The 14223-nt window shown below is 40.4% G+C and overlaps 1 protein-coding gene across 2 annotated transcripts in view; it reads left to right on the top strand.

The window, feature by feature from the left end:
• Positions 1 to 234: 234 nt before the first annotated feature.
• The window catches only part of SLC17A5 (solute carrier family 17 member 5), a 28516-nt gene continuing 14527 nt past the window's right edge, over positions 235 to 14223 (top strand). The window contains exons 1-7 of one of the 2 annotated variants that reach the window (XM_067532631.1): positions 235 to 409; positions 5338 to 5534; positions 7101 to 7334; positions 8083 to 8170; positions 10234 to 10320; positions 11249 to 11367; positions 12767 to 12925. In XM_067532631.1, coding sequence (XP_067388732.1) covers positions 319 to 409; positions 5338 to 5534; positions 7101 to 7334; positions 8083 to 8170; positions 10234 to 10320; positions 11249 to 11367; positions 12767 to 12925 — 975 coding nt within the window. In that variant the 5' untranslated portion in view covers positions 235 to 318. The remainder of the gene's footprint in view (positions 410 to 5337; positions 5535 to 7100; positions 7335 to 8082; positions 8171 to 10233; positions 10321 to 11248; positions 11368 to 12766; positions 12926 to 14223) is intronic. The other variant, XM_067532632.1, reaches the window with a different exon arrangement.

Below are 14223 nucleotides of genomic sequence, written 5' to 3'. Positions count from 1 at the left end.
AAGAGGAGAAACTATTGCAACTGGTACGAGTGAGACGGACACCACAAAACACCTCCGCCCAGAGGGTGAGACTCTGTAAGCCCCGCCCCCCTCCACGCGCCCCGAGTTGCTGCCAGCACCAAAGATGGCGGCGGAGGGCGAGCTCGAGACAGAGCGGTGCTGCAGCGGAGGCAACTTCCGCCCTGCCGCAGTCACGTGGCCGCTGCTGGGTCCCCTGGGCGGCAGAGACGCCGGGCTGGCTGCGGGTGCGGAGCCCTGGCCAGGAGCGGGACCCGGGTCCACTTTGCGGTGGCTACGGCCGGGCTGACGCTGGGCGCGATGCGGGCCCCGGCGGGCGGCGAGGCGGAGCCCGAGGACGAGGCCGGCGCGGACCGCACCCCGCTGCTGGGCGAGTCCCAGCGCGCCACCGGTGAGAGCCGGCAGGGAAGGCGGGGTCCCCGGCGCCGCACCCAGCCGCTGTCCCGGGCGCGTTGCGGGCGGGGCCTGGACTCGCCCCCGCGGACGGGGTGACCCCGGGGCGGCTTCCCCGCGTTGCTATGGAGCCTGCGACCCCGGGCCGGGCCCCAGGGGCCGGAGCGCCCCGGCAAGGCTGGGCGGGCAGCGGGAGCAGCTCGGCTCCGGCCGGCCGAGGGTCCTGGGAGTCCGGCCCTGCTGGCAGGCGACTGAGGGGTCACCCTGAGCCTAGCCTGCCCTGCCCTGCCGGGAAGCGGCGTGTCCCGTCCTCCAGCACCTGCCCGCCGGGCCCCGGGCCAGAGCATCGCTATCGCGGGTGGCCCGGGTAGTCCGAGCTGGGCGCTCCCCGGGGCTCTGTAGGGCGCTCTGCCCGGATCAGGTGCTTTGCTAACTGCTGTCTCTGCCGGGAGGGGGCCGGGCTCCTCTTCTAAACCTTCCCCCTCCGTGCCGCTGATGATCTCGGGGGTGTCTGGAGCCCCTTTGACCATCCTGGGTCACGCGGGGACAGCCGTGCTCATTCTCCAGCCTGCTAAAAGTCGCTTTCAGGGGACTGACACTTCCCAGTAGGGCAAATGAAGTCTAGAACAGCGGCTCTCAACCGGTGGTACTTGGAAGAAGGCTGGGTGGTATGCGAATCTGCTGCCGAAAGTCGCCCGCCCGCCTCCGGGAAACCCTGTCCCCGAAAAGGCGGCGAACGGCGGCAGGGTTTTGGTGGAGGGCATTGTTCCCCTATGCAACCCCGCCACAAGCCCCCGCCCCCCTTTTTTTTCCAAGTGGTACTTGACCTGACTGTACCTGACCCGAGTGGTACTCGGGGGGAAAAAAGGTTGAGAACCGCTGGTCTAGAACAAAGGTCATCTTAAAGAACGAGGCAGGAGAAATAATTCCATGCTGACCCTTTGAGCCAGCATTCTCATAATTGTTTCTCAGTTTTATTTAAAATGTATATTATCATAACATATTAGAGGCCCCAGTTTTTATGTTATGCATTGTACAAGTATATGGTTGAAGACAGTCTCTGCACCAAAGAGTATACAGTTTTGGTCCCTGATCCTTTAAAGACTTATACCTGTGTGTAATTTTAAATACATAGCTGGTCCTGTTGACTTATAGTTAAGTATATGCATAAGTGTTTGCAGGATCAGGGTCTTGGACTGTAAATACTAATTGGTGGAAAAAGCAAGCAAATGGATTTCAAGAGAAGAGGAAGTTAACAATGGCAAAAAACAGATTTTTTTCAGTTTGTTGGCAATTTCAGAAAATTGAAGAGAAATTGTTTTGGGTTGAACAAAATGTTTAGGTTTGACAACGTTTTGTTTCAATTTTGAACATTTTAAAACAAACATTTTGAAACAGTTCTAACAACACTAATACAACCACATCTTTTAATAGCTAAACTGAGAAGACAACTTGTAAGTAGGCAGTAGATATATTGGGAGGGGAGGAGGAAGTGGGATTTGCTTGCTAATGCAGACAAATGAGGAGTACTAACACTTCATCTGCCTAAGCTATTACCAGCTGACAGTATTCCCCAGAAGTCACTATAGAAGTTAGTTGTGAGGAGGAATATGAAGGATTGGTAGTTGCTTTACAGCTTTTGGGAAATAAGGGGGGGGGTTCCATCCATAAGAGTGTATGGAAACAAGCATGGTGCTCACAAGAGTAGCAGACAGGCGTGGGTTCAGGGCTTGCTGACAATGCTGAAACCTGTGGCTTTCTATTTGTCAGTTGTTAAAGCAATACATTCTTAAACTTGCACAATGTGCTATGTCCTAGTGAGTGGCTCACCTCACCCACAAGAGCAAACATCCTTAAACTGCAAAAGTATTAGGGAACTTTCAGTGCAGACTTTACTATTGGGGGAAAAAATAGGGGGGGAGAGAGCAGAAAAAAAAAGACTTTTTACAGTTCTAACCAAAAGATAGGAAAGCATGCATTTGAAACCAAGAGAAGCAGGAATTGAAAGCACTGTTCAAGGTAAGGAATTTAACCTTGTGTCCCTGCACTGGACTCTGCAGTGGATTTCTTTGTTAGTGTTCTTCCTTTTAATCGTTTTAAAACGTGGTGAGGAGAGGGAAATGTATCTTAGTAAGTCTTGAGCTTTCTGTGCTTTGACTATCTGATTGAGCATTGTCAAATAATGCATCTACCTGTTGATCTATATGTTAAGCAAAATATGTGGTGAGCCGTTTACAGCTTAAAACTGTGTGGTGGAGGCATATGTTTATTAGGTTCCCTCATTTTAATTTCCTAGATTTTTGTATAGTGCATTCATTTTCCAGACGTCATTTCTAAAGGAAGAGTAATAGAAATTCCAATTAACCTACATTTTGAATGGAGTGTTATATCATGAAAATGTGAGGCTTCCATTACTATCATTTGTTTAACATTTGTGTGTACAGAGTATTAACCATATTGTCTACACAGATTTAGCCATTCTTGTACTCATTCTTTGAAAACTATCATGATCAATCAATTTACATTAAGGAACTATTGCTTCCAAAGCAACTTGAGGAAGGATAACGTTGCTTGGCTAGTTTTGCACACTAAGTACTTCCTGAATAATTTTAAATACCCAATAAATCTCAATTGTCCCCCTTGCTGTCACTTACAATCTTGTTTTTAACAGTATTTTTTCAGAATTATCACATCCGGTAAAGATGGACCTGTGTTTATCTTTTGCACAGTAGTTTTAGTTTTTTCTTTTGTCATTTACGTTTTTAACATGCAGAAAAAGAAGTGATCAGTATACACTGGCGCATCATTTTGAGGTAGTGGTCGCCAGTCTACACTTCCATTTTAAGTGCACTGTTGATAAAATTTCCATTAGCTCCAGAGTCTGCTCAGTAGTGGAAATCCCATTGTTTTACAACCTTTTACAAATTCAGCATAATTGGTTTTTTTGTTTTTGTTTTTGTTTTTTTGCTTTTTAAATGCCTTGAAACTTCTATCTATAAGCCTTGGGCATCATTTCAGATTCCTCTAGCAAAATAGCATTATATTTCCCTGTTATGTTTTTCTTTGATGTGCCTGTCTTATCATACTAGATGCTGCCCACAAAGTAGTGTGCCCTAGTATGTTTGCAGAGCAAATTTTCTCTTTGTCATACCCATTGTATAATTTTAGCTTTTCACTACTTTAATCCATTGTTTTTGGGTAAGCAGGTTTAAGTAGCCTGTTCTTTCTCTGTTACTTTTCGTTCTGCAAATGTTGCTTTGAAGGTCTAGCCACACACCATGGTTGATTGTCAACCCATACTTGTATTCCCCATTCTTTGTCTGATTGATTAGTCCTTGTTCGGGCCTAATGGCCATGCTTTTGAATGTGAGTGATTTGGCAGGAGGTATAAATTCAACTTACTTTTAAAGATGTGTATCTTAGAATCCATTCTTAATATTTATTCTACCCTGTAACAGATATGTTCTTAATTTGGCCGTAATTCAGTCTTCAGAGTCCGTCCCTTGATTCAACTCAAATTTGTATCCAGACTCAGCTGAAACTCAGTGCCCCGTTTCCTTAGGGGCTGGTAAAATTCCTCTCTTAGCCCTGTCTGTTTTTCAAAATGCAGCAAAACATCTCAGGCTCAAATTAATGTACTTGCTCTTTTCTGATTTGCATGATCTCCAGTAAGTTCTGTTTTCATCAGGAACCCTTTCTACTGGGTGCCAGCTGGGCTCGGTCAAGTTCATTTCTAAGTCGCATTTCATAAATGCACCCAGGCAATTAGCCTACTTAGCAAATGTTTCTCAGAACAAAATGAGAGAGAGGATATTAGATTTTTTAAAATCCAAATTGCCATGTTTATTGAAATTAAATGTTATAGATTTATTAATATTACTATATTTATTTTTAATATCTTCAATCCAATAATTAATAAATGGAGATGTTTTCATATGTGCAAACTGTATATCACATGCTTTGTCTAGCTTAAGGAAAGTGAGGGGTCCCCAATTTCCATAGTGCACAGGGCTACAAAATTATTTTTTCCAACACCGGTGTGTAGGAGTTGCACTATTTGAGCTGCTGGAGGTATCTCCCTAGCTGTGAAGGAGAGGATCAGATTTTTTCCATGTGTAATTGTCGGATCTGTTCACTTTACTGATCCAAAAATACATTTTTACTACTCTTCAATCCCATCAGCACTGATAATGTGAGCTGGACTTTCCTGGGTCATGTTTTCAATTCTGTTGATGATGCCATGTTCCATCTACAGAATCCATATTAGTGCTGGAGATGTGCAAGGCAGAACCCAATTTGACTTCCGGATCCAAGGCTGAGTTCAACTGAGAGTTAGAAATCCCATCTTGTTACCAATAAAGTAAACATCGGGAGCAAAATTTGTCCTGGAAGCTATGTGACAAATGTGGAAACCCCACGGTGGCCATTCTACATCATCACTTTAGGGAATATCTCTTTCTTAAGTCACAAAGGGAAGCAGGCTACTGTGAACATTTTCAAGTGTATAACATACTTGCCACTAATCTTGTTTTCTGATTGTGAAGTTTCAGTTTGAATAACAATGTTTCAGAAGACTTCTTTAAACCACTGTAACCATACTGCTAAACCCTCCTTCTAAAAACCAGGTGCCACATTTATACTTGAGATCAGTCTTTTGATCAATAGATATTTATGCTCTTAACTGCCACTAATACATGTAGGAGAGTTACTACACTTGTATGGTTCACATGTCAGCAGGGAACTAGATTAAAAAAAACTTCTCTTCCCACCCCTACCCAATCACTCATTATCTAAAATGTGTCTTTCAGGGTAAGTAAACTTGTTTTCTGGTTATTTTTTATGCATTAGTATCTAAGTTAGCCTGACTAAAAGTGCTTTTAATCCTTTTTGGCAGCATGTAACTTTTTAAAATATCTGTTGTTTCAGTGCCTGCATGCTGCTCTGCTCGCTACAATTTAGCACTTCTGGCCTTTTTTGGATTCTTCGTCCTGTATGCCTTACGTGTGAATCTAAGCGTTGCTCTGGTAGACATGGTAGAAACTAATACAAGTTTAGCAAAGAATACAACTTCCAAGGTGTGTCCAGAACATCCTTCTGCCCTAAACATCCCTCGGAATACAACGGTAGGATTTAATATATGTTTTCTAAAATATGTGATATTATTTTCAACAACGTGCTCTGATTGAGTTTGTTGCTCCATGTTTAACTGCTCTATTAACAGTAGGGAAGCGGTGTGTTGTTTTGTTGGGGTTTTTTTGGGTTTTTTTTTTTTTTTTTTTTTTTTTTTACAAGCAGACGTCAGAATACAGATTGGCTCTTTTACAGCTATTCTGAGAACTAAGACATTTAGATGAAAAGTGTTGTGCTGTCCTAAGAGACAGACTGTATTGCATCCTTTCTAAACTGTACTTTGCAAAATCACTACAGTGACTTTGTAGGTCTAATATGACTCACTCTGAATTGTGTGTGAGAAGTGGATATTTCCTGTTGTACCTGTTGTCAGAGCAATTGAGAACTCATTGTCTCTGCCATATTATTAAGAGTCTTAACTTTGTATGAAATTTTGTTTTGATGAAAGAGACAAGTTTCATTACATCTTTACTGCATACATAATATTCTTTATCTCCTCACTTGTGATCTCATTTACAATCCTGGTTGGTCGTTCATATCCATCCATCCTTTTTTTTTTTTTTTTTCCCCCCCTCCCCTCTCTCCGACCTTTGAAACTACCTTCCCTGATCTGTTTCTAAGAAATATATTGACTTTTTTCTTGTTTCCTAGTCCCTTCCATGTCTGTTCTTTTTTCCATTCTCCCCTGGAACACCTGTTTGCCAAGCTATCTTTCTTTACTGAAGCTCTTCCTGGAAACTTTATTATATTGCTTATGAGAAATGAATTGATGATTTAAAAATATAAAGTTCAGGGCCCATGAAGATGTGCACATGTCTTAACTGGCAGTTATGCATCTTATTAGTGTAAAATTCATCCTGACTCTCCTTTTCCACCTTTTTGGCTCATTTAGGACTTGCTTGTTGAGTCATATCTGAATTTAGATTATAAGCTGTTTGGAGAAGGGACTAGGTCACTCCTTGTTTCTGTGAGATGCTTGACGCGCACTTGGATGCTCAGAAATAATTAATGATGATTCAGAATTTCTATGTCTCATGCTCTCCAAAACCACCACCTCTGCATCTCAGTGCTCTTCCATCTCTTACCTTTTATAAGTGTAAACTTCACCTCTCTGTCGCTGCTTTTACCATTCTGTCCTCCAGCTTTCTGCTAAGGTTGTCTGCCCATCATGCTATTCTGATCTCTCTCTCCCACACACACTAGTGCATCTGTCTCTTCTTGAATTTGATGTAATCACCACATTCGCCCCTTGCATAGCCTTGCTGTTCCCATATACAGCTGTCTGCTTTTCCCTCTGGTGCTTTTCCTGCCCCCTATGCACTTTCTAGTCTTTTCATCTCTCCTCTACTTTCCTTTCCTTCTATCTCTTTGCATTTTGGCTGGCTTCCGGCTACCTCTATTCCAAGAACTGTCTGCCTGAGTAAAAGCCAAGATGAAATGCAGTGAGACCCTCAAAGTTTAGCCATCTAGAACTAAATAATGAACCATGGTTTAATTACATTCTTCATGTGATATGATGCAGAAAGAGTGCTAGTTAAGCCCTTTTCTTTTTTCTTCAGGGAAAAAAGTATTCTTGGGATGCGGATACTCAAGGATGGATCCTTGGTTCCTTTTTCTACGGCTACATCATTACGCAGATTCCTGGTGGATATCTTGCAAGTAAAGTAGGAGGGAAGCTGTTGCTGGGTTTCGGCATCCTGATTCCTGCTGTCTTCACTTTGTTCACCCCCTTAGCGGCAGATTTGGGGGTTGGATACCTCATAGCAGTTAGAGTCTTGGAGGGGCTCGGCGAGGTAATGGTTTTCTTTGCCTTAAAATGTGAAAATACCTTTCTGAGGAGCTGGTAATATAATTCTCCACAGAAACTGGGTCTTATGAGTGTCATTGTCATGGGTAACTGGATGGGTGTTTTCTGTGGATGGCTGTCAGTTTGATGTGTGGTGGGGGCAATATCAGTAAACTGCTTAATTTTACTTCTACTCTTGCTGAACAACTTTTTCTAAAAAAAATCCACCCTACTCTTAGTTTATAATCAGTTGCCTAGTTAGAGTGTGAAGTGGGGCCCCTTTCACCAAAATTATTTTGTCTTAACCTTTAATCCAAATTAGAGTAATTTGCTGTATCAAAATAGTTTTTTGTTCTAATTTATGAGAAGTCAAGGGTTACCTATTTTCTGTATTACTGCATCTGAAGAAGAGAGCTGAAGCCTCTCGAAAGCTTATGCCTGCAAATATTAAATTTGTTAGTCTTTAAAGTGCCACAGAACTCTCGTTGTTTTCGTTAAAAAGAAAGTTATTTTATTTGTATTTTTGCACCTTCTTCATCCACAAAGCATATTCAGCTGGAGAGTCAAAAACAAGCAAGAAATTAAATTCTGCCTAACTGTGCGATGTGCCTCTCGTGCATTTTTTTGCCAAATAGCTTCTCGTTGATTCATGAGACTGCTGTTCTGAAGTATATGATTTAATTCACACATGAAAGTTTGAGTAGATAATTCTGGAATTATCATATTTTTCAACAGAATAAAAAACTGTTTTCCAGGGTGTTACCTTTCCCGCTATGCATGCCATGTGGTCGTCTTGGGCTCCACCTCTGGAACGCAGCAAGCTCCTTAGCATTTCATATGCAGGTGAAAGACAATGCAACATCCAGATTGATAACAGGATTATACATTTATAGTCTATTAACAATTGTTTAAACTAGTCATGTACCAAGTTAAAAAAATAATTTACCCGTATTGTGGGAGATACAGTTTATTGTTTCAGTATCTGTTCTCAAATGTCTCTTTGGGATAATGACTTAAGAAAATAGCCCATAATAACAAGATAAAGATTCTCCTTACTATCTGCTCCACACATGAAAGTCCAGTGCGCAGTACAACTTGTCTCTGCGATCCTAAAACATTTTGACAGTTATGTTATAAAAAATGATTCAATAATTTACTGAAAACTATGCCGTATAGTAAATAAACTAAAATGTTCAGGACTCAAGGAGGTCAATCAAAGAAAGTCACAGGCAAGAGTAAAAGGAGATGATTTTTTAGACTTGATAGAGTCCAAAGAAGTTAATGAAGTTACAGTTGCATAAACTAGGTGTATAAGTGAGAGGAGAATCAGGCTCTAAATTGCCAACCCTACTCAATGGGCAGGAACTGTCCTGGATAAGATACCTTGAATGTAAATTCAGAGAACAATCTATTTATTCTTTGCTTGCATTTTCATTATTGGCAGTCCTGTGATTTTGGGCTTCTTTTCTTTTGTCAATACTTAATCAAGATAATATATAGTTTCATCTAAATATTCATGGAATTATTATTTTGATGTGTGTTTTATGTGAACTATGTGTTTTCTTTAGCCGTGATTGAAGCTTTTTTCCAAGGTGGACATGATCATCTCTCTTAATATTGCCCTATTTCAACTAGAACACAGTTCAGACACCTTAGTTGGTTTTTAGTTTTTGAACCTGTCTGACAAACAGATCAGCAGAATATCTGCTGGATTCAGACTAGGTTTGGAAAGTGATTGTGTAAATATGACATTTTGAGTTCTGTACTGTGTTTAAACAAGTTCCAGATTAGATTTCCTTAGTTTACAAATACTGTGATTGCTTTTTGTTTTTCTAACTGCCATCTCTTCCAACTGAATCTTGGACTGGAAAGTCAAGAAAGGTTCTTTCCTGCTCAGGAATCATCGCCGGTAATAGCTTTGCACATGAAATTCTTCTATTACCTATACAGTCCCATTAAAGTTAATGGGGTTTACGTTGCATAACTGAGAGCAGACATTGGCTCTGTAAATGGAACCTACTTAACAGTTCTGTTTGATGAGAATACTATCCAGCTTTCACATTCATAGCTGTGCTGCCTTTGCAGATCTAACAGCAATTAAGAGCAGTAAAAACAGACTGGGGGAGTCAGTAGATGTGACTCAGAAGAGTTGTATGGAGCAGTTCTTTGAGTAAGAAAGGTGCGCTTCTTTTTACGCTGTCGCTTTTCAGAGTAGAACTGTGTTTTTAATATGCCTCCATTTCACATTTGGAGCCCACCAAAGATCTGTCAGAAGTCTGTAACAGGACAAGAACTCACCTTTGTTCCTCACTCACTTTTGTAGTTCTTTCATTGGTATCATTGTTGGATGTTATGAGGTTTTGCAATTCCATTTTCTCATTCTGTCAAAGCAGTTGCTACTATTGCACTTTGTTGTCATTCCTTTAGTTCAGCGGTTCTCAACCAGTGGTATGCCGAAGAAGGCTGGGTGGTACGCGAGCCGTACCGCGCCACCGAATCCGCCGCCGCCAGAAGGGCCCTCCCGCCCATCCTCGCGAAACTCTGCTGCCGAAAAGGGGAAACGGCGGAAGGGTTTCGGCGGAGGGCATTGTTCCCGTCATGGAGCCCGCCATGAAACCCCGCCGCTGCCGAAAGTCCCGGCCCCCTTTTTTCCCGAGTGGTACTCGGGTCAGGTACAGTCAGGTCAAGTACCACTTGACTGTACCTGACCCGAGTGGTACTCGGGGGGGAAAAAAGGTTGAGTACCGCTGCTTTAGTTGAAATAACAGTGGTGGTGAAAACATTTATCTGCACACTTCCTTATGGATAAATCAGTGCAGCAACAACAAAATCCCACTGGTAATTCCAGCCACCACTTAAAGGTGTAATTGTTTTTCAGTTTGTCATTTCAAGCTGTTTTCTTCTAGGTGCACAGCTAGGAACAGTTGTCTCTCTTCCATTGTCTGGCATAATTTGCTACTATGTGAACTGGATATATGTATTCTACATATTTGGTAAGTATTTAGGTTTTTAAAATTCTAAACGTACTCATCTAGTGAAGCTTTCCTTTTGCATTTCTATAATACCTCTTACCTGAGGGTTGCAAGAAGATGAGCTTGTCGATATTCTGGAGCTGCTGATGCAGTGACATTTTGTGTCATGGGAAATCTAGAGGCACTTTACCCTACTTTACAAAAATAGTGATCCACAAGGGCTATGACTAAATTATGAAGTATTAAACAGCTCCTGATTTCATGTTCCTAAAAAACAAAACCAGCCCTAACCTCCAGGCAAAGAAAAGAGTTCAGAGCAGAAAAACTTGGGTAGAGAGAAGACCATTTTTAATTATATGCAAACAAAAACAATTGAGTAGTACTGCTATGGCCTCCTGGTATTCCACCACAGAAATTATTTTCAGTAGTTTATAATATAGTATTTATTGCTGCTACTGCCAATATTATTATAGTTAAAAACGTTTTTGAACAAAGCCTCAGTTTACTATTTTTAATTTAAAAAATAGATGTACTACAGTCCTTTGGGCTTTTCATAACTGTGTATTTTGTGTATTTTTTAGATTAAAATTATATATATATTTGTTACTTCCTTCCTGTATTATCCAGATACCTGGTCCTGTAGCTGTTCCATGGAAGGGACTGACAAATTCATATTGACCTTTACTGCAAATAAGGTCACTTTGAAGATGTCTCCATTCTCAATCCTTGCCCACACTAAATAGTAAGGTCCATACTCTGTCCTGACCTACAGCTGAGGAACTGTTGGTATGAGGGTAGAGTATGGCCCAAATATTCTAATACCGTTTTTATTTGCTTGAGAGAATCATTTTTCCCTTTCGTGGTTCTAAATGTTTGTATCTGAGATGTATCTGGGGGCTTTCTTCAATTTAATGTGCAGCTTTATTTATTTATTTATTTTCAATGAAAGGTGCACTTGGAGTATTATGGTTCCTCTTCTGGATCTGGTTGGTGAGTGATACCCCGGAAACTCACAGGAGAATCTCTCCCACTGAAAGGGAATATATTCTTTCTTCCCTTAAAGATCAGGTGTGTAGCTTTGATGCAGCTTTTCTTATTTAAATAAGAGCAGGAGCGACCGAGGGACAAGACCTGCCATAATGCTGAAGGAAATATTGAAACTTAGATAAACATTCTTAATCTGAATCAACTGATTAAACTAAAAAAAAAAAAAAGTTCAAATAAAATGAAGGATGTGAGGATATTGGACAGTTAGATCCTTGAGAAACAATCCGTCATTAGTCATGTAAAGAGAGACGCTTGACAAAAGGAAAGAAAGTTTACGCTTCAATATGTTTAATCAAAAAGTAATGTGTATCCATGTTAATTTTGTAAATCTCCCCAAAAGATGAATGCAATGTGACAAAGCAGACAGGTGCATGCCATCCAATTCTAGCAACATAGGTCTCCTGTTAATGCATTGATTGCATTGCAACATACCTTTTTCTGCCTGGACAGTGTAGGGTATGTATACTTGAAGGAGCGTAATTGGAAAATGCAGATTCTAGGAATTGATTTGCTTCTGTGTCTAATTCTGCATAAAAGATACTGTGATTGACAAAAAATACTTCATACTAAAGTGGATTTAAAAAAAGAAAAGTGGAGCTCTTATAAGCAGGTCACTAAAATGAAACATGAAGATCAGTGTTTGACATTTTTAAAAAAGCTTCCTTTGGTATGTTGGCATATGATGTCACATTTGATAAGTGATTTGGGTGCATACAGGAACACTTACACATAATTGAGAACATGAACGCACTATAATGATTATTAATTACAAGACATACAAGTGTTATATCCTAACAGTCTTTGGTGCTCTCACATGAGAGATCCAAGGTTATGCTCAAGATCTCAGAATAAGAAAGATTCTGTTCATGCTTGTTTGAGGGGTGACTTTAAGTCCCTATCGTTGATAGTGGTAAGGAGGGAGCAATTGAGTGGTTACAGGAGGACAAACATTCAGAAAAAAATTTTGATTCTAAAACTACTTGAAATTATTGTCAGTTTGCAATATACCAAATAGAGCAACATTTTTTTCTTGTCCTGTATGTTTTAGTGCATCTTCAGTGAAACCTGAATACAAAAAAAATAAGGGTTTTGCTTACGTATCTGTTTAAAGTAACTGAGAGAATAAACACACTTTTGTATTATTGGTTTCAGTAGGGTTTCAGCTACAATGACTATTTTAAATAAGGCACAAAATATGGCATAATTAATGGAATTGACTCCATAATAGACTTCTGACTTTCCATTTGCTTCCTAACAAGTTTTGTTTAACTCCTTTATTGCTAGTTTTTGTAACTAATGCACCAAAAGGTTCAGCCTGACTTTGAATGTGCTCTTTAGAATGCAAAATAATCAGATTTAGGATAAGGTTCAAAATATCTGGAACCTATGAGTTTTCCTCTATTCCCCTCCATTTTCTTAGCTTTCTACTCAGAAGTCTGTACCGTGGGAACCCATGCTGAAATCCATTCCACTCTGGGCTATTGTTGTGGCACACTTTTCTTATAACTGGACTTTCTACACTCTTCTCACTCTATTGCCTACGTACATGAAGGAGATTTTGCGGTTTGATGCACAAGAGGTGAGATAAAACAAAAATATTCCACTCCATTTCCTCTTATAGCACATGACTAGTTTTTTGCTGTATAGCAGAGTGGCGAAACGGTCTGGTGTTTGTTTGGAAATCGGTACTCAGTCAGGAGGCTTGGATTCCATCCCAGATTGTCACTGACCTGTCATCTCTATATCTACACATTGAATTTAACCTGCTGATATCCATTGAATTATTCCATAGGTACTAACATTGTTTAATTTCACTGTGTTGTCTCTCCATTATTATTTGTGTTTTGTTCTGGCAAAGAATTTTATTTAAAAAAAAAAAAAAAAAGGACAAAGTAGGAGCACAGTGGAACAGGGAAGGGGGGAAAGAGAATTCCTGAATAAATACTTCTCATGACTTAATAGTCCAGACAGAGGAAGGAATAGTCAGTGTACTGAAAATGGCATGAATTCAAAGAACAAGAGGAGGCTACATGTGCAGTTAGGAAATAAAGTATTATTTAATGAAATGTATATCTCCAGGACTAAAGGGATACATCTGAGATCCTGTCTACACTAATATTTTCTGTGCCAGAGTACCTAGATATTGGAACATCAGCTTCCAAATGACTTTTTTCTGTTGGAATTTTTTTACAGTAATCTTAGATGTTCTAGTAATAGGTAACTGGAAAATAGGTGGGGAAATAAATTTTCTCTGAATTTTTTTTTACTTTATTTTCCTTGTGCGTTTGTTAGTGCTTTGTCAGTCAGTTTCATAGTTTCCGCAGTATAGTCAGTGTGTCTTTGAGGTGGGATTGGGTTTTTTGGTTTGGCTGGTTGCAGAGTGGGGGAGGGCAGGAAGTGATGTGTATTCCACCTGGCAACAGCCAAAACAAATCTGTAATTTAAAAGGAAAAATAATAAAGCAGGGGGCAGGGAGAAATGGTAAAACCAAAAATATCGGGGTGCAGGTATAGTATCTGAAGCTGTTCATTCCCTCTGAAGCAGCTGGCATTGGCCAGTGTCGGAAGACAGGATATTGAGCTAGATGGACCATTGGTCTAACCCAGTATGGCCATTCTTATGTTCTTAAACTTGTTTTAACTCTTTTCTTTGAAATCTAGGCAATTTTTTTATCTGATGGGATCCCTTTTAAAACATGGTATTCCTTTTCCCTTTTTCCTTTTCTCCTTGTCAGCAGAAGTAAAATACAGATGATTGTTGTAATGTAGATAAGAGTTGAGTTATGCCCAAAAGTGTAGCATAATTCAGAAATATGATGACAGGACATAAAAGAAAATGATAAAGTAATTGAAATTGTTTAGCCTGAAAGTGTGTGTA

The sequence above is a fragment of the Emydura macquarii genome, unplaced genomic scaffold (assembly GCF_026122565.2).
Source record: "Emydura macquarii macquarii isolate MOO-44397 ecotype Brisbane River unplaced genomic scaffold, CSIRO-AGI_Emac_v2 contig_3295, whole genome shotgun sequence".
Classification (NCBI taxonomy): Eukaryota; Metazoa; Chordata; order Testudines; family Chelidae; genus Emydura; species Emydura macquarii.
Note: the sequence above shows the minus strand (reverse complement) of the source record. Positions and strands in the feature narration are given on the sequence as shown.